The sequence below is a fragment of the Balaenoptera musculus genome, chromosome 16 (assembly GCF_009873245.2).
Source record: "Balaenoptera musculus isolate JJ_BM4_2016_0621 chromosome 16, mBalMus1.pri.v3, whole genome shotgun sequence".
Taxonomy (NCBI): domain Eukaryota; kingdom Metazoa; phylum Chordata; class Mammalia; order Artiodactyla; family Balaenopteridae; genus Balaenoptera; species Balaenoptera musculus.
In genome coordinates, this window is record NC_045800.1 from 33,143,751 (window position 1) to 33,165,798 (window position 22,048).

The 22,048-nt window shown below is 40.2% G+C and overlaps 2 protein-coding genes across 2 annotated transcripts in view; one reads left to right on the forward strand and one right to left on the reverse strand.

The window, feature by feature from the left end:
• TBC1D12 (TBC1 domain family member 12) overlaps window positions 1-17,943 on the reverse strand; it is a 124,654-nt gene extending 106,711 nt beyond the window's left edge. The window contains exon 1 of the mRNA XM_036828754.1: window positions 17,868-17,943. Within this exon, the coding sequence (XP_036684649.1) occupies window positions 17,868-17,899 (32 nt within the window). The 5' untranslated portion in view covers window positions 17,900-17,943. The remainder of the gene's footprint in view (window positions 1-17,867) is intronic.
• Window positions 17,944-18,012: 69 nt separating this feature from the next.
• Window positions 18,013-22,048, forward strand: part of NOC3L (NOC3 like DNA replication regulator) — a 31,090-nt gene continuing 27,054 nt past the window's right edge. The window contains exons 1-2 of the mRNA XM_036828000.1: window positions 18,013-18,154; window positions 19,142-19,349. Coding sequence (XP_036683895.1) covers window positions 18,146-18,154; window positions 19,142-19,349 — 217 coding nt within the window. The 5' untranslated portion in view covers window positions 18,013-18,145. The remainder of the gene's footprint in view (window positions 18,155-19,141; window positions 19,350-22,048) is intronic.

The window sequence follows — 22,048 nt, forward strand, 5'->3', positions numbered from 1 at the left end:
TCTCCTTCTACCCCTCCAATGCAGGACAGTTTCTCAGTCTTTCTTTGTCTTTCATGGCTAACTATCCAGTTGCACAGGGCCCTGCCCTGCACATTTGATTTAATGCTCTGTTATTGTTGTCTTGAAATTCTTCATCATTTTTAAAGAAATTTTGAAAATTTCACATTTGAATTTTACCAGGGCTCTGTAAATTATGTAGCTGACTCTGAATGACCTTGACACTTTTGAAGAAGATTGGCCAGTTGTTTTATAAGATCCCTCAGTTTAGGTTTGGTTTCATTGTTTCCTCATAATTCAATTCAGGTTATACATTTTTAGTAAGAATACTACCTAAGTGATGTTGTGTCCTCAAGCATTGTAGCAGGAGGCGCATAATACTGGTTTATCCCAATACCTGTGATATTAACTTTAATAACTTAGTCAAGATGATGCCTTCCAGTTTTCTGCACTGTGAAGTCACTATTTGGTCCTTTGATACACATTTTCAAATTGCTTTGTGAAAAGGCTGTACAGTTTTACATTCCCTACCAGCATTGTGTGTAAATGCCCATCTTCCTGAAACCTCACCAAAGATAGATAATATCTCTTTAAAAAACTCCCCAACTTTATATCAGTAAAAGGACTTCTCTTAATTATTTCAAACTACTTTTCTTTGAAAAGTACTACTGGACTTTCCTGGTGGCACAGTGGTTAAGAATCCGCCTGCCAATGCAGGGGACACGGGTTCGAGCCCTGGTCCGGGAAGGTCCCACATGCCGCGGAGCAGCTAAGCCTGTGGGCCACAACTACTGAGCCCACGTGCCACAACTACTGAAGCCCACGTGCCTAGAGCCCATGCTCTGCAACAAGAGAAGCCACCGCAATGAGAAGCCCATGCACCACAATGAAGAGTAGCCCTCACTTGCCGCAACTAGAGAAAGCCCAAGCGCAGCAACGAAGACCCAATGCAGTCATAAATAAATAAATAAATAAATAAATACATTTATTAAAAAAAAAAAAAAAGAAAGAAAAGTACTACTAATGAAGCTGGACCTCCCTCCCCCACCCCATTTACATTTCTTCTTTTGAGACTAAGTCAAAAATTTCTTTGTCCAACCTGCTTGTAGTCCACCTTAGTGATTAGATAATCCTAAGAAATATTTGTGAGTTGAAAGGGGATCATGGAGAAGTATACAGATTATGGGCACAGGGTTTTAAATGTTTAGGAAAAGTAAACAGAAACCTCCTTTAGAAGATGACAATTATCTTTAGTATACAACGGTGTGTTGTAAATTCCTGAAGGGGAATGTGATAAACTGGCTCTGGATCTAGGCTACTGGGGGAGAGGAGAACCCCAGTGGCTTGCTCACAATGGATGTGTGAAGGATAAAAGGGATACAGGAGAAAATAGAATTCAATAGAAGATTCTAGGATGCTCTGTTGGAGAGCAGTGGGGATGAGGTAACCATAAAACAGAAAACCTCTGATAACTGAGTTATTCTGGTGATCCAGCTGGCATGACTTTGTCAAATCAAGTACTTGCATAACCTATGATCCGGCAATTCCACTCCTGGTTATACCCTTCAAAGGAATTTCTCACTCGTCCCTAAGAGGATATGTTAGAGGACGCTCATTAAAGTGTGCGAGTGTTGTTGTTGCTGTTCTTGTGTGAGGTGGAATAGAATTGGAGACAATCCTGAATTGGAGTAAATATATAATAACCAAGATGAAGAACTATGTAACAAATAGTAACAACAGATTAGATATATACAGAGCATGATTAGTATACACAGATATACACAGAACAACTATGTTAAAAACAGTGCCAAGTGAAAAAGAAATGAGAATAATAATACAATATCATTTACATAAGTTAATAACACATACATACAAAACACATATGCCTTTTTCAAGAACATGAATTTTTAAAATCTGTATTAAAATGGTTGCATATGGAAGAGAGAAAGGAATTGCTAAAAGGGGATAAAACTGAGTATACTGATAAAAAATGTAACAGGGGACTTCCCTGGTGGTGCAGTGGTTAAAAATCCACCTGCCAATGCAGGGGACATGGGTTCGAGCCCTGGTCTGGGAAGATCCCACATGCTGCAGAGAAACTAAGCCCGCACACGCCACAACTACTGAGCCTGTGCTCTAGAGCCCGCATGGCACAACTACTGAGCCCACGTGCCACAACTACTGAAGCCCGCGTGGCTAGAGCCCGTGCTCCACAGCAAGAGAAGCCACCGCAACGAGAAGCCCACACAACACAATGAAGAGTAGCCCCCGCTCACTGTAACTAGAGAAAGCCCATGTGCAGCAACGAAGACCGAACGCAGCCAAAAATAAATAAATAAATAAAATTTTAAAAAATCTTAAAAAAAAATGTAACAGAGTTTTTGCATGGATGAATGATGATAATGTGTTAAGAACTGAGGAAGGTGTTAACTCTCTGCATTCAAGGAAGAAGAAAGAAGGGAAGGAAGGAAAGAAAGAAAAGAAAGAATGGCAGAAAGTAAGAAGAAAAAAAGAAAAAGCAAGAGAGCAGCAAACTGACCAGTAATAAGCCTCTGCTCCCTTGGATCACAGGGCTTTGCATATGCTGTTTCCATTTGCTAAAAATTCTAATCACGACCACCACCACCACCACACACACACACACACACACACACACACACACACACACACACACACAGAGTTAATTCCTCTTTCCTTCAGATCTCTGCTCAGTCATCATTTCTTTAGTAAAAGCCTCCTATGACCTCTCTGATGAGGCCACATCCCCCTATTATTAATATAATAGGTCTTAACACTGTATACTCTCTTTTTTGGCACTAATTACAACCAAACGTTTTAGAATTAGAAAACTTTACATTTATTTGTGTGGTTCTTTGATTAATATCTGCTTCCCACTGGTAGACCAAAGCCCAACAAGGGCAGGGATGGTATTTCTCATTCTCATGCCCTGACACTGGCTGATAGAGAGTAAGAGGCCAGTTAACATTTGTTACATAAGTGAATTAATAAAAGGGTAAATGAATGAACTGACAAGAATAAAGATTGGAAAAGAGAAAGTGGAAGAACTATGAAAATACCCTCACAGAAGGTCTTGAAATTATTTACCATAAAGAAGGAAGGACTGTTTCTTAATTTTATCACACCTTTTGCATGCCAGGTGCTATACACCATCTCACTAACAGGTAAGTATTGTTATCCCCATTTTATTTTTTTATTATTTATTTATTTATTTTTGGCTTCACTGGGTCTTCGTTGCTGCGTGTGGGCTTTCTCTAGTTGTGCTGAGCAGGGGCTACTCTTCGCTGTGGTGTGTGGGCTTCTCGTTGTGGTGGCTTCTCTTGTTGTGGAGCACAGGCTCTAGGCATGAGGGCTTTAGTAGCTGTGGCACACGGGCTCAGTAGTTGTGGCTCATGGGCTTTAGAGTGCAGGCTCAGTAGTTGGGGTGCACGGGCTTAGTTGCTCTGTGGCATGTGGGATATTCCCGGACCAGGGCTCGAACCCGTGTCCCCTACATTGGCAGGTGGGTTCTTAACCACTGTGCCACCAGGGAAACCCCCCATTTTAAATTTTATTATTTATTTATTTATTTTTGGCTGCGTTGGGTCTTCGTTTCTGTGCGAGGGCTTTCTCTAGTTGTGGCAAGTGGGGGCCACTCTTCATCGCGGTGCGCGGGCCTCTCACTATCGTGGCCTCTCTTGTTGCGGAGCACAGGCTCCAGACGCGCAGGCTCAGTAACTGTGGCTCACGGGCCCAGTTGCTCCGCGGCATGTGGGATCCTCCCAGACCAGGGCTCGAACCCGTGTCCCCTGCACTAGCAGGCAGACTCTCAACCACTGCGCCACCAGGGAAGCCCCGGGAAACCCCCCATTTTAAAAGGTAGTAAAGGGCTTCCCTGGTGGCGCAGTGGTTGAGAATCTGCCTGCCAATGCAGGCGACACGGGTTCGAGCCCTGGTCTGGGAAGATCCCACATGCCGCGGAGCAACTAGGCCCGTGAGCCACAATTACTGAGCCTGCGCGTCTGGAGCCTGTGCTCCGCAACAAGAGAGGCCGCGATAGTGAGAGGCCCGCGCACCGCGATGAAGAGTGGCCCCCGCTTGCCACAACTAGAGAAAGCCGTCGCACAGAAACGAAGACCCAACACAGCCATAAATAAATAAATAAAAATTTAAAAAAAAAAAAAAAAATAAAAAATAAAAGGTAGTAAAAACTAAGTCTTTCTGCCCTTAATGTTCATGCTTTTTTCCATATACCATTTAGGATGTGGGGATTGAGAGAAACTGGAAAAGGGGAATATTCACCAAGAGTGCTGAATAGAAGGGAAAGGAAAAAAGAGATGGAGAGAAAACAAGGGTTTAGCAGAATGCAAGGGGATACTAAGCTAAAAAGGGAGATGGCTACCAAAACACTACTTTTGACCTAAAGCCAAAAGTGATTGATCTGAAAACAGTTCACCCTTGGGATGGAGAGTAAGAATAGGCTGAACTACAGGAGAAGCAAGAAGAACTACAATTCTACAGCCTATGGAAGGAAAACCACATTCACAGAAAGATAGACAAAATGAAAAGGCAGAGGACTCTGTACTAGATGAAGGAACAAGATAAAATCCCAGAAAAACAACTAAATGAAGTGGAGATAGGCAACCTTCCAGAAAAAGAATTCAGAATAATGATAGTGAAGATGATCCAGGACCACAGAAAAACAATGGAGGCAAAGGTCGAGAAGATGCAAGAAATGTTTAAAAAAGACTTAGAAGAATTAAAGAACAAACAAACAGAGATGAACAATACAATAACTGAAATGAAAAATACACTATAAAGAATCAGTAGCAGAATAACTGAGGCAGAAGAACGGATAAGTGACCTGGAAGATGGAATGGTGGAATTCACTGCTGTGGAACAGAATAAAGAAAAAAGAATGAAAAGAAATGAAGACAGCCTAAGAGACCTCTGGGACAACATTAAATGCAACAACGTTCGCATTATAGGGGTCCCAGAAGGAGAAGGGAAAGGACCAGAGAAAATATTTGAAGAGATTATAGTCGAAAACTTCCCTAACATGGGAAAGGAAATAGCCACCCAAGTCCAGGAAGTGCAGAGAGTCCCAGGCAGGATAAACCCAAGAAGAAACACGCCGAGACACATAGTAATCAAATTGACAAAAATTAAAGACAAAGAAAAATTATTGAAAGTAACAAGGGAAAAATGACAAAAAACATACAAGGGAACTCCCATAAGGTTAACAGCTGATTTCTCAGCAGAAACTCTACAAGCCAGAAGGGAGTGGCATGATATACTTAAAGTGATGAAAGGGAAGAACCTACAACCAAGATTACTCTACCTGGCAAGGATCTCATTCAGATTTGATGGAGAAATCAAAAGCTTTACAGACAAGCAAAAGCTTAGAGAATTCAGCACCACCAAACCGGCTATACAACAAATGCTACAGGAACTTCTCTAAGTGGGAAACAAAGGGAAGAAAAGGACCTACAAAAACAAACCCATAACAATTAAGAAAATGGTAATAGGAACATATATATCAATAATTACCTTAAATGTGAATGGATTAAATGCTCCAGTCAAAAGACACAGGCTTGCTGAATGGATACAAAAACAAGACCCATATATATGCTGTCTACAAGAGACCCACTTCAGACCTAGGGACACATACAGACTGAAAGTGAAGGGATGGAAAAAGATATTCCATGCAAACGGAAATCAAAAGAAAGCTGGAGTAGCAATACTCATATCAGATAAAATAGACTTTAAAATAAAGAATGTTACAAGAGACAAGGAAGGACACTACATAATGATCAAGGGATCAATCCAAGAAGAAGATATAACAATTATAAATATATATGCACCCAACATAGGAGCACCTCAATACATAAGGCGACTGCTAACAACTATAAAAGAGGAAATCGACAGTAACACAATAATACTGGGGGACTTTAACACCTCACTTACACCAATGGTCAGATCATCCAGACAGAAAATTAATAAGGAAACACAAGCTTTAAATGACACAATAGACCAGATAGATTTAATTGATATGTATAGCACATTCCATCCAAAAACAGCAGATTACAATTTCTTCTCAAGTGTACACGGAACATTCTCCAGGATAGATCACAAATCAAGCCTTGGTAAATTTAAGAAAATTAAAATCATATCAAGCATCTTTTCTGACCACAACGCTATGAGATTAGAAGTCAATTACAGGGAAAACATGTAAAAAACACAAACACATGGAGGTTAAACAATACGTTACTAAATAACTAAGAGATCACTGAAAAAGTCAAAGAGGAAATAAAAAAATACCTAGAGACAAATTACAACGAAAACACGATGATCCAAAACCTATGGGACACAGCAAAAGCAGTTCTAAGAGGGAAGTTTATAGCAATACAACCTACCTCAAGACACAAGAAAAATCTCAAATAAACAATCTAATCTTACACCTAAAGGAACTAGAGAAAGAAGAACAAACAAAACCCAAAGTTAGTAGAAGGAAAGAAATCATAAAGATCAGAGCAGAAATAAATGAAATAGAAACAAAGAAAACAATAGCAAAGATCAATAAAACTAAAAGCTGGTTCTTTGAGAAGATAAACAAAATTGATAAACCTTTAGCCAGACTCATCAAGAAAAAGAGGGAGAGGACTCAAATCAATAAAAAGTAGAAATGAAAGAGGAGAAGTTACAACGGACACTGCAGAAATACAAATCATCCTAAGAGACTACTACAAGCAACTATGCCAATAAAATGGACAACCTGGAAGAAATGGACAAATTCTTAGAAAGGTATAACCTTCCAAGACTGAACCAAGAAGAAATAGAAAATATGAACAGACAAATCACAAGTAATGAAATTGAAACTGTGATTAAAAATCTTCCAACAAACAAAAGTCCAGGACCAGATGGCTTCATGGGTGAATTCTATCAAGCATTTAGAGAAGAGCTAACACCAATCCTTCTCAAACTCTTCCAAAAATTGCAGAGGAAGGAACACTCCCAAACTCATGCTATGAAGCCATCATCACCCTGATACCAAAACCAGACAAAGATACTACACAAAAAGAAAATTACAGACCAATATCACTGATGAATATAGATGCAAAAATCCTCAACAAAATACTAGCAAACAGAATCCAACAACACATTAAAAGGATCATACACCACGATCAAGTGGGATTTATCCCAGGGATGCAAGGATTCTTCAATATACACAAATCAATCAATGTGATACACCATGTTAACAAATTGAAGAATAAAAACCATATGATCATCTCAATAGATGCAGAAAAAGCTTTTGACAAAATTCAACACCCATTTATGATAAAAACTCTCCAGAAAGTAGGCATAGAGGGAACCTACCTCAACATAATAAAGGCCATATACAACAAACCCACAGCAAATGTCATTCTCAATGGTGAAAAACTGAAAGCATTTCCTCTAAGATCAGGAACAAGACAAGGATGTCCACTCTCACCACTATTATTCAACATAGTTTTGGAAGTCCTAGCCATGGCAATCAGAGAAGAAAAAGAAATAAAAGGAATCCAAATTGGAAAAGAAGAAGTAAAACTGTCACTGTTTGCAGATGACATGATACTATACATAGAGAATCCTAAAGATGCCACCAGAAAACTACTAGAGCTAATCAATGAATTTGGTAAAGTTGCAGGATACAAAATTAATGCACAGAAATCTCTTGCATTCCTATAGACTAACAATGAAAGATCAGAAAGAGAAATTAAGGAAACAATCCCATTCACCATTGCAACAAAAAGAATAAAATACCTAGGAATAAACCTACCTAAGGAGGTAAAAGACCTGTACTCAGAAAACTATAAGACACTGATGAAAGAAATCAAAGATGACACAAACAGATGGAGAGATATACCATGTTCTTGGATTGAGAGAATCAATATTGTGAAAATGACTATGCTACCCAAAGCAATCTACAGATTCAGTGCAATCTCTATCAAATTACCAGTGGCATTTTTTACAGAAGTAGAACAAAAAATCTTAAAATTTGTATGCAGACACAAAAGACCCGAATAGCCAAAGCGGTCTTGAGGGAAAAAAATTGAGCTGGAGGAATCAGACTCCCTGACTTCAGACTATACTACAGAGCTACAGTAATCAAGACAATATGGTACTGGCACAAAAACAGAAATATAGATCAATGGAACAGGATAGAAAGCTCAGAGATAAACCCACGCACCTATGGTCAACTAATCTATGACAAAGGAGGTAAGGATATACAGTGGAGAAAAGACAGTCTCTTCAATAAGTGGTGCTGGGAAAACTGGACAGCTACATGTAAAAGAAGGAAATTATAACACTCCCTAACACCATACACAAAAATAAACTCAAAATGGATTAGAGACCTAAATATAAGACTGGACACTATAAAACTCTTAGAGGAAAACATAGGAAGAACACTCTTTGACATAAATCACAGCAAGATCTTTTTTAATCCACCTCCTGGAGTAATGGAAATAAAAACAAAAATATACAAATGGGACCTAATGAAACTTAAAAGCTTTTGAAAAGCAAAGGAAACTACAAACAAGACGAAAAGACGACCCTCAGAATGGGAGAAAATATTTGCAAATGAATCAACGGACAAAGGATTAATCTCCAAAATATATAAACAGCTCATGCAGCTCAATATTAGAAAAACAAACAACCCAATCCAAAAATGGGCAGAAGACCTAAATAGACACTTCTCCAAAGAAGACACACAGATGGCCAAGAAGCACATGAAAAGCTGCTCAACATCACTAATTATTAGAGAAATGCAAATCAAAACTACAATGAGGTATCACCTCACACCAGTTAGAAGGGGCATCATCAGAAAATCTACAAACAACAAATGCTGGAGAGGGTGTGGAGAAAAGGAAACCCTCTTGCACTGTTGGTGGGAATGTAAATTGATAACAGCCACTATGGAGAACAGTATGGAGGTTCCTTAAAAAACTAAAAATAGAATTACCATATGACCCAGCAATCCCACTACTGGGCATATACCCAGAGAAAACAATAATTCAAAAAGACACATGCACCCCAATGTTCATTGCAGCACTACTTACAATAGCCAGGTCATGGAAGCAACCTAGATGCCCATTGACAGATGAATGGATAAAGAAGTTGTGGTACATATATACTGTAGAATATTACTCCGCTATAAAAAGGAACAAAATTGGGTCATTTGTAGAGACGTGGATGGGTCTAGAGACTGTCCTACAGAGTGAAGTAAGTCAGAAAGAGAAAAACAAATATCGTATATTAATGCATATATGTGGAACCTAGAAATGGTACAGATGAACTGGTTTGCAGGGCAGAAATAGAGACACAGATGTAGAGAACAAACATATGGACACCAAGGGGGAAAGTGGCGGGGGGGTGGGTGGCAGTGTGATGAATTGGGAGATTGGGATTGACATATATACACTAATATGTATAAAATAGATAACTAATAAGAACCTGCTGTATAAAAAAATAAATAAAATAAAAGTCAAAAATTCAAAAAAAGGGCTTCCCTGGTGGCGCAGTGGTTGAGAGTCTGCCTGCCAATGCAGGGGACACGGGTTCGAGCCCTGGTCTGGGAAGATCCCACATGCCGCAGAGCGACTAAGCCCGTGAGCCACAATTGCTGAGCCTGCGCGTCTGGAGCCTGTGCTCCGCAACGGGAGAGGCCACGATAGTGAGAGGCCCGCGCACCGCGATGAAGAGTGGCCCCCACTTGCCGCAGCTAGAGAAAGCCCTCGCACAGGAATGAAGACCCAACACAGCCATAAATAAATAAATAAATAAATAAAATTAAAAAAAAAAATTCAAAAAAAAGAAAAAAAGAATAGGCTGAACTAATATTATGCAGTGCCATCCTGAGATCTAAAATCTAGATGCATGGGTCTCACATTTCAAGTGTCTTTAGGGACCAGTAAGGCTGATGGATATCAGACAACAGGAAGTAGTGGGGCCTGTGGGGGAACCAAGACTGAATACTGAGTGTATGCCCCACCTAAAGGCATTAAAAAATCAGTGAAAAATATCACACACGCACACACAATTTTAACCAAACAAAACTATTCCTCTGGCACAGTCTGGCCCATGAGCCTCTAGTTTGTGCCCCTGTGACTGCTCTAAATTCTAGAGAAAAGAGCTGACCATGTCAAAGAAATAAGTAACAGAAAACATCCAGAAGAGCCATAGTAATCAAAATCTACAAAAAGCAAATGGGGTATATAAATTTATACCTAGAATTCATCTTAATTCTTCAGTTAAATTTAATCCAAAAAAACAGTAAATATTTATTGATTATTTGTAGATACAAAGTAATGACCTAAGTGTCTGGGGTTAAGAGATGGAATATGTTACTACTTCTGTACTTTGGTATTTAGTTCTCAGTTCAGGTCCTACAAGGTTTTATGAATGGGCAGTTACACAGGTTACAGGTTACAAAATAACCTTTATTGTCTGCTCAGTAGAAAAATCAGTCCCTCATGCTGTCCATGATTTAAATCTCACCTACATGTCCATTCAGCATTAATCCTATCATAGTCATGTAATGTCCTGTATTCTAAAATTGTCTCTTGTCTATCTATATAAAAATTCTGACTTCTTTAGTCTTGGGTGATAATAACTTGTGTTTTAATTCCAGTGCCTACTCAGGTCCCAGTAAAGATGCTCAATAAATGTTCACTGAACCCAAAACTAATGTTTTTGAAATATGTCCACAAATTTTTTTATATTTTCTCTTCAAAAAAGTGAACTCTGGGAATTCCCTGGCAGTCCAGTGGTTAGAAATCCACGCTTTCACTGCTGAGGGCACAGGTTCAATCCCTGGTTGGGGAACTCAGATCCCACAAGACACACGGCGCAGCCAAAAAAAAAAGAAAAAAGTGAACTCTAACTCCCCTATCATTAGAAGTGGTCTGAATTAAGTGACTCACTTTTAAGAAACTGAACAGTGGAAGTGATGACTTCCAAGACTAGATCTTAAAAAGGCATTAGAGTTTTCCTCTTGCTCTCTTGGATAACTTGCTCTGGGGGAAGCCAGTTGCTGTGTCATGAAGACATTCAAGCAGCCCTATGGTAGTGAGAAACTGAAGCTTCCTGCCAACAGCCAGTAAGGAACTGATGCTTCTTGCCAAGAGCCATATGAGTGAGCCATCTTAGAAGTCAATCCTTGAGCCTCAGTAAAGTCTTCATACGACTGCAGCCTTGACCAACAGCTAGATTGCAACTTCCAGAACCAGAACCATCCTGATAAACCACTCCTAAACTCCAGACCCACAGACACTGTGTGAAATAATAAATGTTTATTATTGTTTTAAGTTGTTAACTTTTAGGGTAATTTGTTAAGCAGAAATAGGTAACTCGGGGCTTCCCTGGTGGCGCAGTGGTTGAGAATCTGCCTGCCAATGCAGGGGACAGGGGTTTGAGCCCTGGTCTGGAAAGATCCCACATGCCGCGGAGCAACTAGGCCCGTGAGCCACAACTACTGAGCCTGCGCGTCTGGAGCCTGTGGTCCGCAACGAGAGGCCGCAATAGTGAGAGGCCCATGCACCGTGATGAAGACTGGCCCCCGCTTGCCGAAACTAGAGAAAGCCCTTGCACAGAAACGAAGACCCAACACAGCCAAAAATAAAATTAAAAAAAAAAAAAAAGAAATAGATAACTCATATGCCTACTGAAATTATCATCATGTTATGACATACACACGTCTTATGTCTAAAACCTAGCTGTTTTGGAGCCTCTTTCACTTACCTCCTTCCCCGCCTCCACTTCCCATTTTTGCCACCTCCAGAAGCCACCCATTCCTCTTTTTCTGGAAAAGTCCTAAACAGAATATTAAAAAGTCATTTTGCTCCTAATGGGCCCAAGAGAGGGACTGCTCAGGGTCAGATCTTTACTTCTTTCTGATGTGACAGATGTTGGAGGAGATATTTTGGATCATCCAGACCTCTCATCAATCTATTCATAAATATCCACTTAGTTCAGTTATGTATCCATTTATTCACCCGAGAGGATTTTAATTATAATCAGCAGCGTCAGCTTGGAGAATGAAGGAAAGCAATCAGAAGCATAAATGCCACCTAAACAGGTCTTCGGAGTGTATGTGGATACGCCCATAAGTGGAAGTATTTTCAGACTTGTGACCAGGGGAAGGACTTGACCTTTGGTGATAGATGGAGTAGAAAATATTACAATAAGCAGGGGCAGCATTGTGAGAGGTGTGAAAATGATATACAGGATACCTTAGATGTTAGTTTCATTCTATAGTCTCTTCCCTGCTCAGCATACTTCCCAGCAGCTTTAGCACAGAGGCTGAGACAATGTGTCCTTGTTTTACAGAATATTGTTTTACAGAGAGCTCCTAGAAGAGTCTGGTACAGAGAGGAGAGTGAGCAACTATTGCTGCCAAAGAGAGTATCAGAAACTGGACATGACTTTGTGCATGGAATCTACTTCCCCTTCCCCACAGATTTTGGAAAGCAATGAATAAATAGTGGATCTGAACAGCCAATGCAAGTAAAGAAAGAGGAAACGTCAGGTCTTAGAAGTTTAATTTATCAACAAAAGTCTTAAATAGAAAAGAACATATATCACAACCCTAGGAAAATCCCTCATTGTTTCCTGATCTATAATATTGCAGATTAGAGAAAAAAAGCTTAAGGTATTTGATCTCTTTTGAAGACCACTCCCACTGGTGGGACTGGCATCTTATTACGTTTCCCACCTAATATAACACCAACTTGACTACACTATAATATCTAATCCTCAGATTTATTAACTTTAAAATGGAGCCAATATTTATCTCATAAGATTATTGAGGATAAAGTAAGATAATTATATTTAGGGAAATATAAAAAGTGCTTCATAAGTGATAATTGTCTTAGGTTGGGGGTCCCCGAATTTGACCCTGAGTCAAGGTGTTATGAGTTGAATTGTGTGCCCCACAAAAGATATTAAAATTCGCATCCCTAGTACCTATAAATGTGACCTTATTTGGAAACAGGGTCTTTGCACATGTAATTAAGTTGTGATATAGTCATCAGAGTGGGTCCTTGATCCAATATAACCAGTGTTCTTATATGAGGGGAAGACGGCCACGTGAAGACACAGAGACATGGGGAGAATGCTATGTAAAGATGGAGGCAGAGAATGGAGTGATGCATTTACAAACCAAAGAATGCCATGGATTGCCAGCCATCACCAGAAGCTAGGAGAGATGCATGGAATAGACTTTTCCTCAGAGCCCTGAAGAGGAACCAATTGCACCAACACCTTTACTGTATTTCCAACTTCTGGCCTCCAGAACTGTGAGAGAATAAATTTCTGTTGTTTTAAGCCACACAATTTATGGTACTTTGTTACAGCAGCTCCAGGAAACTAATACACAAGGATTTGAGAGTAGGTGGTTTATCTTGAAGGAGAGACCTGGAACCACTGATAGCAGAGTGGGGAAGTGAGACTGGGAAGAGAAGGCCAGTAACAGAGTGGGCTGATGGGTAGGTTACCTCTGCAGGTGGGGCTCAACCCTTTTGTAGACTCCTGGAGACAACGTGGAAGATGCCTCAGAGCTGTCCTGCTTCTCAGGAGTGAGGACATCGGTATACTTACTAGTATAAATGTCGGTATATTAGTGTTCTATGGCCGCTGTAACAAATCACCACAAACTTGGTGGCTGAAAACAACAGAAATTCATTCTCTCACAGGTCTAGGGGCCAGAAGCCCGAAATCAGTATCCCTGGAATCATGCAGTCAGCAGGGCCACCCTCCCTCTAGAGGCTCTAGGGGAGAATCTGCTCCTTGCCTCTTCCCCCTTCTGATGGCTGCTGGCACTCCTTGACTTGTTGCTACATCACTACACTCTCTGCCTCTGTGGCAACAATGCCTCCTCCTCTTCTGTGTGAAATCTCTCTCTGCCTAGCTCGTAAGAACACATGTGATTGCATTTAGGGCCCACCCGGACCCTCAAGAGTAATCTCCCCATCTCAAGATCCTTAATCATACCTTTGGCTCTACAACATAAAATTCAACAGTGTCAGGGCCTGATATCTTCAGAGGACATTTTCCAGCCTACCACAGTTGGTGTATGTATATATCCTTCAGCTTCCATTTGTCATTGGTTGAAGGCTGCTCTCAGGGGTGTAAATTCCTTGGCACTTCTGGCCTGTCCTGCAGAGGTTGAGAAAAACTCCTCAGGTGAAAAGTTGCAAGCCCTTGCAGAGGACTTTTTTCCGGCATGTACGGAGGAAGTGCTGAGAGGATGTCAATGAGATGACAACAACAATATCTGCTACGTTATTTTATTTTTTGTTATTATTTAGGTTTTTGGTTAATTTTAAATTGAATAATTAATCATTAGTTCTAATTATGGTTATTAGCTATTTTAGCCTAATTTTCTGATGACACACAATATAAATTATTTGCACTCTCTGAACTTAGAAAATATTATCCCACCTATCTGAACTTTGTCATTTCTACAAGGGTCCACTTAAATATACATTGCTCTGTCCTTTCCTCCAAAGCAGCTTTCTTTAATCGTTTTTTTTTTTAGCACTTGTGCAATCTCTTATTAATCTCTATTTGATCATGCATAATTATCTTTCTCAACTATATGTATATATTCCTCAACAATATTTTAGCATTGATGAAGGTAGAGGAATGGCATGTATATTTTCAAATTCTTGATGCTGAGATTTTGGAGACTTATAATTATAATCTGGTACCCTTAGTAATTTTTCATAAGGAAATACGAAGCATCTACTTTGAACCTATTACGTGCTTTTAGTTTCTTCAAGGTCCCTTGTTGTAACATATAAATTATCTTGTAGGACAGGAAACTCTGAAGCCTTACTGTACTATGTCCACTTAGTGACAATTTTCAAACCAGTTTGTTTATAGAAAACAGAACTGTAATATGGTGAATGGCCGAGAAATCCCTGGCTTATTTCTAAAGATCTCTAGAATATCAGGATTCTGGCTATGGGTAAATGAATGAAATAGGCAATGTTGGAAGAGGTCCAAGTGAAAAATATAGTTTCATTTTGAACATGGTGATTTGAAGTTCCATGGTTATCTTCTGGAGATGTCCAGGAGGTAGCTGGTTACAAGACTGAAGCTTGAGGGAGAGGTATGGACCGGATGAAAGATTTAGGAATCTCTTTGCATTAGGTAGATGGATGAGATCACACCAGAAGAGCAAGTAGAACATAAAGAGAAGTAGAAAAGTGGGCCTGGGACTTCCCTGGTGGTGCAGTGGTAAAGAATCCGCCTGCCAATGCAGGGGACATGGGTTCGAGCCCTGGTCCGGGAAGATCCCACATGCCACGGAGCAACTAAGCCTGTGCGCCACAACTACTGAGCCTGCACTCTAGAGACCACGAGCCACAACTACTGAGCCCGTAAGCCACAACTACTGAAGCCCGTGCACCTAGAGCCCGTACTCCGCGATAAGAGAAGCCACTGCAATGAGAAGCCCGCGCACTGCAATGAAGAGTAGCCCCCACTTGCCACAGCTAGAGAAAGCCCGCACGCAGCAATGAAGATCCAACGCAGCCATAAATAAATAAATTAATTAATTTTTAATAAAACTTAATAATTGTGTCTGAGATAGATAAAAAAAAAACAAAGTGGGCCAACAGTGGAACCCTGAGAGTCACCTACATTGAAGAGGCAGGAGGAAGAAAGAATGGAAGTAGGAGGAGAAGCTGGGGAAGAGGCTGTTAAGGGAGCCAAGGAAGTCGAAATTCTAATGTGAGAAAGGAAAAATGCAGCAGAGAGATCTAATAAGGTTAAAAAAGAAAAAAAAAGATGTAATTCAGTGCACACTTAAAAAAATTTCACAACAACTTGGAGGTTCTTGGTGATCTTAATGAGAGTAGTTTCAGTGGAATGTTATGGGCAGAGTCTCAAAAGGGCTCACAGGAATCTCTGGGTACAATACCTGTGAAGCTAGTTTGGGGTAGTCCAGTGACCCCTCTTAGCCCAAGTGTCCAAGAAAAATATGGAAGATCCAAGAGGATCTAGAGCCCAAACGGAGCTTAGCAGTGATTTGAGTGAATGGGAAATGATACAAAGCTGGGGACGACATAACTGAGAAACCAGAAGATCACATTAGTAAGAATCATGTAAACTTCCATTTGTTAAGTTTGCGTTTAAATAATAGATTGCTCAAAATCAAGACGGGAGAGATTTAGCTTGGCAACAACTGCTTAAAAATGATCCAAAGATTTTTAGTTGATTATAAACTTACAACGGAAAAAAAAAAAAAAAAAAAAAAACAACTTACAACGGGCCAAGAGTATGACTTAATTCTTAAAAAGGCTAGCACAGGCTTGGGCTGTGATAATAGAGAAGAGGAAGTAGAGATAAAACTAGTGTTTGCATTTTTTGTTTTTGTTTTTTTCTAAGTAAAGACAAACAGGGAAGGAGGAAAATAAAACAGCAATTAAAAGGAGATGGAGTCATTAGGAAAAAAATTAAGGATGGAAGAGATTTCAGTATATTTATTGGCCAAGGGGAAACATCCATTAGGGAGAGAAAGAATACAGGAGAAAAGGGATAATTAGTGATACATGGAGTCGGATGAAGCTGGGAGAAGTTGGTTTTGAACTGAAATGGGGATGCCTCACCCTTGGAGAGACTGGACAGAAGGCTGAAAGGATGGGAGTGACCACAGATAAGCTGTTATGTTTGGGAGGGAATTCAGACACTTGGGAAGAGCACAGGATAATGTTCTCAATTTGCTTGATGAAGTAATATTCCAGTGGGACAGGTTCTGCTGTTTCTGAGAGTGTGTGTAAAGAAGACAGAGCAATGGGGAAATTGGGGAAGTTGGAAGGGAGGGTAAGAAGGGTTCTGGATAGAATGGGATTCTTGATCTTTGAAGGGGGATCCAGAAATTGGCAGGTTTCCTCTCAGTCTCTATAAGACCAACACCCACTAGGGAGCTCAGATTCTTTGGAGCCTCTGCTGGCTTTTCCCTTCTGGCTCAGGACTGCTAGGCCAGACTCTGTCAGGGATGTGCTCAGAATCACAGACTTAAAAAAAAAAAATCTGAAGTGGAATTTTAAAATTTATTCATGAAAAAAAAGTCTTTGAGAGACAATCATTTTGAAAAACATACTCTTATTCTTGCAATGCCTAAATCTTCCTGTTAAAACTCATGACTGGCGGAATTACTAAGCAGACAGTAGAATTTACAGAAAAGTAACAGTTGTAAGATACTGAAATGCAGATGAATCTCACTGATATAACTCTTAATCAGACAGTGGTTGAAATTAAGGCAAAAAGTGTTTCAAAATAAAACATTAGGAATCATGGACTTTTCAACATCCTGGTTGTTATATCACAGCTTTGCAAGATGTTACCTTTGGGAGAAACTGGCTAAAGGATATATGGGATCTCTATTATATTTTATAACTGCATAGAAATCTACAATTGTCTCAAAATAAAAAAATTAATTAAAAAAAAAAAGAATCATAGACTTTTGAGTGCAGAAGGTCATAAGAAATCATTAGCCATTCCACAAACGCGCCCAGAGAGCTTGTCGAGGGCCAGGCGAGGGGCGGGTACTACACGAAAGGAATAAGCTCTTCTCTGTCCTCACGACTTTACGGGAGGAAAGCTGACTACAAAACTCAGCATCTATAAAAGAAAGATGAGACGAGCTACATCCGACAACAAGCTAAACATGAGGAGAGGTACAAAATGCAGGCAGGTGATTGAAAAAATCAAGTCCTCTCGTTCTGAGGGGAGAAGCCCGATTTCCTGAAGAATTTCAAAGAAACAGGGCAGGAGTCAAAGATTCAGAGACCCTGGAAAGTGAACCCCACCCCAGGACCATTCACCTTTGGCGATTCGCTGTTCTGTGCGTGCTCATGCGCGTGCACGCCGGGACGCCGCCGGCCCAGGGACGCGAGAACGTCACCGCGAAAGGGCGCGTGCCCGCTCCTGTCTACGGAAGTCCCGCCCCCGTTTCCGGCGGCGGAGGGTGGGAAGGGGCTAGGGGCAGCTTCCGGCTAGAGCAGTGTCGCTGGTTTCGCACGTGTGTTTCACTTTCGGGATTCCTGGATTACCCCTGCCCCTGGTGAATTTGTCGGGCCTGGGTTCCCCTGCAGATTTAAGGATGAAGGTGGTAAGTGTCCTTAGAAGCCCGATCCCCGCGGCTTATGGCCCCTTTGGCTCACAGAGTCGCTCCCTGGTGTAGCCTTTCTGCGGCCCTTGTATGGGGGGCGGTGGCCTAGATTAGGGGGTCCCTCCTGGCTCTAAGCGCTGTCAGCTTCCCCGCCCTTAGCCCTGGCTCCTTTTTCATCGCCCGCTGTGCGCGCTTGGCTTCAAGGGACCGCACTGAGACTAGCACGGAGTCTTGAGTTCATACATAGGATGTCAGATTTGAAGGGTTCTACAAGACCATCTTCTGAACCCGTTATTTCACAGATGAGAAGCAGGGTCCTGCCTTCAATGAGCTTATGAGTTGTGGGACCTGAGATAAGTCCATGTTTTTCTTCCTAAAGGGTAGGAGATAGAAAAGCGAGTAATTTCTGAGTGAGAGGTCACCAGCAAGAGAGTTGTAATCCACATACCCAAATTCAGTTTTGCTTTCCTTAATTTAAGGGTGTTTGACAAATCACATAAACTCTTTCAGCCGTAGCTTCCCCAGTAATATGAGGATAACAGCTGTCGCTACTTAACTAGGCTGTTGGAGGTAATATGTTAGAGCACTTTGTAAACAGTAAAGTGATATGTAAACGTCAGTTATTGCGAAAGAGAGCCAGCGTTTTGCTCTTAGTATGCCAAACTACAGGCGTTAAACTAGCCTTGAATAACCGTTTACCACTAGCTTGGTGGTTCTTCACCTTTTTTGGAGTCTTAGACTCCTTTGAACAGCTGTGGATTCTGGTCACAGGAAGACCCTCCCGTTGAATAACTGATGATCTAGTGCCATTCTGTAGGATTAATGCCATAGTGTGGTTTTAGCTCTTATATCCAAGACCCATGGCTGTGAGACATTAAAATTGTGGAATTGGTCTAATGAAATTTTATAATCAATTCTCTTTAACCTGATTTTAAAAATAATTTAAATTTCTGGGTATGCAGTGCTTCTTCTGTTGTTGTTTTCTAGAGAAGAAATAAAAAACAGGTCCCAAGCTTTCGGAAGTTGCTAAAAACTAGTAAAGTCAAACTTGAAAACAAGCTAAAAAACAAACAATTTAAACAACAAAGCACTCTCAAGAAGTACCGAAAAGAACAGAGGAAACTAAGGCAAGCTGTAAAAGATGCTGTGTCTAAGAAACCTATTCCATTGGAGGACCCAAAGGAAAAACGACCAGGTAATTGTGAAAACATTCATGTGCTCCAGTTTCCATTGATTTGTTTTAAAATGTTCTTCATGGAATAACTTTGCTTTCTAGTAATCACTCTTCTTGTTCTCAGGTCTTCCTAAGAGTAGGTAAGGATCGTAGTCCTATATGCTTTATCACAGTTAGTATGAGAAGACATTTCAGTACAGTATTCACAGTGAGAAAGAGCTAGCCTCTCCTTTCAGTTTGTCTAGAAAGCAGATCTGAAGATACAATACATACTTGGGAAAACAGACTGAGAGTAGCAATGTAAATAATTGTTGGGCATGTCAGTGCTGCCACTTTGCCATTCACTGGCAGTTAGTTAAGGTAAGAACATTGCTTTTCTCTGGTGCATTCTTCACAGTATTGCTAAGTTTCACTTAGTTTTCTAAACTTCTGGCTTTCTTTTCACTTGGGAACTTGGAGTGAAACCGAGCTGTAATTGTCAGGGTTATTCTTTTGTAAACCTGTTCAAAAACTCCCAAGTACTCAAAAAACAAGTAAGGAATATGACCATTTTGAGTTAGACCAGTTTTTCTACAGGGTTACTCGTATTTTCAGGGAATTCATATTTGGCTATATCTGACTATTCATTCTTCCCATGCCCATCTCATTCTCTTGTCCTGACCTATTTAGTTTGATCCCTTGGCAACACGTTATTGTGATGTATAAAAGGTCATGGGACTGGAAGTCAGAAAACTTGAACTTTTAATTTTGTTGCTTACTAGCAGTGTGGCCTTAGTCCATCACTTAATCTCCAGGTACTTCATCTATAAAAAAAAAAAATGCATTGGTTGAGTTAGATGTTTTTAAAGATCTATCTAAATTTCAGAAGAATTTAAAAAGCATGATGTGTTAGTAATTACATTTTAAAAATAGAAGCAAAAGATTTCTTCATTCTTATATGTTGAGCATCTAAATGAAGTCTCTCAGGCAGTCGGGTATAAGAGTATAATGTTCAAGTGAAAGATCTGGGTTAGAGAGAATAGTTTTGGGGATTATCAGCATGTAGATGGTAATCAAAGTCTTAGGCTTGGGTAAAATCACCATGGAGACTGTGTAACATGAAAATAAGAGAACCTAGAACAGAATTTTAAGGAACCCCAGCATTTAAGAACTGGGTGGAGGAACCTGTAATGTGGTTTGAGGAGGAGCCAGAGAATTTGGAAGAAAACTTGAATTGTACAGTGTCTTAGAAATCAAAAGAAGTGTGTTTCAAGAAAGAAGGAAACTCTTTATGTTCTAACATGAAATAGTCTATAAAATAAATTTTTATTTTAAAAAACAAGAAGAAAAGTAGTGTGTAGTGGAGCTTTCACCCACATGAAATTACAGGTTATCACCACATGTAAGATAGGCTTACACCAGTTGAGTAAAAAATAGTATGTACTCATAGACTCATATGTGAACTATCAGGAAGAATTAAAAAAAAAAAAGAAAGAAAGAAAGAAAGAAATGGACTTTCCTTTGACCCAACAATCCCACTGCTAGGAATTCATCCTATGATTATTTGAAAAAAAATTTCCAAGAGTATATATGCCCAAGCATATTCATTGCAATGCTGTTAATAATAGCAAAAAAAAAAAAAGAAAGATCACCATCAAAAACTGAAGATAATCAAAATGTCCATCAACAAGGAATTGTTGTAATAAATGATATAAATGTACACAGTACTATACAGCTGTTAAGACTGAGGTAGAGGGGACTTCCCTGGTGATCCAACGGTTGGGACTCTGTGCTCCCAATGCAGGGGGCCTGGGTTCGACCCTTGGGCGGGGAACTAGATCCCACATGCCGCAACTAAGAGCCCACATGCCGCAACTAAAGGTCCTGCATGCCGCAATGAAGATCCCACATGCCACAACTAAGACCCAGTGCAGCCAAATAAATGAATGAATGAACGAATGAATGAGGTAGAGCCATATGCTAGCTATATGATCTACAAGATCTATGCAGCAAATGATATAATTATCATCACTTCCTCCTTTTATCATCACTTCCTCCTTTTTTTTTTTTTTTTTAGCAGTTGCATATTTTTGTCTTATATGTAAATTTAACCGGTTTAAAATGTATTTTAAATTTTGGCAAGATATTGATGTGTTGCTTGCTGGAAGATGACCATCTTAAAATGGTAAGATGAAGAAATTAATAGATTGGAGAGGTTGAAGATGCAGGGGAGAGGGGGCTTCAATGGTACAACCAGGCAAGAGAAGGCAAGAGTTTTTGGGATCCAGAGCACAGGAGGAGAGGTGTCTCTTCCAATGTTATGGGATGGAAAAAGGAAAAGGTGGATGCAAATGCTGTTGAATTCATCATGGGAAACTGAAGGAGTTTCTAGCTTATAGCTTTTCTTAGGGACATAGGAAGCTAGGTCCTCTGATGATTATGAAGTGAGGTGGGTGATGGGGTTAGAAGTGTGATAAAGGTAGGAGATTTGAAAAGATACTCTTGGGAAGAGAGAAAGTTGACCAGGGAAGTAAACTAATTGCTGGTCAGTTTTGAGCATTGGCAGGCTCATCTGTGCAGCATGTACGTTTACATAGCTATGCTTAGGAGAGTTAGTAGAGTTAGGAACAATTATAAGTTCCATTAGGAAAGATGCTAAGATTGTCTTGTTCATGGTTGGATCCTCAGCACTTAGAACAGTGCTTGGTACTTAGTGGACATTCATTTTTTACTACAAAAAA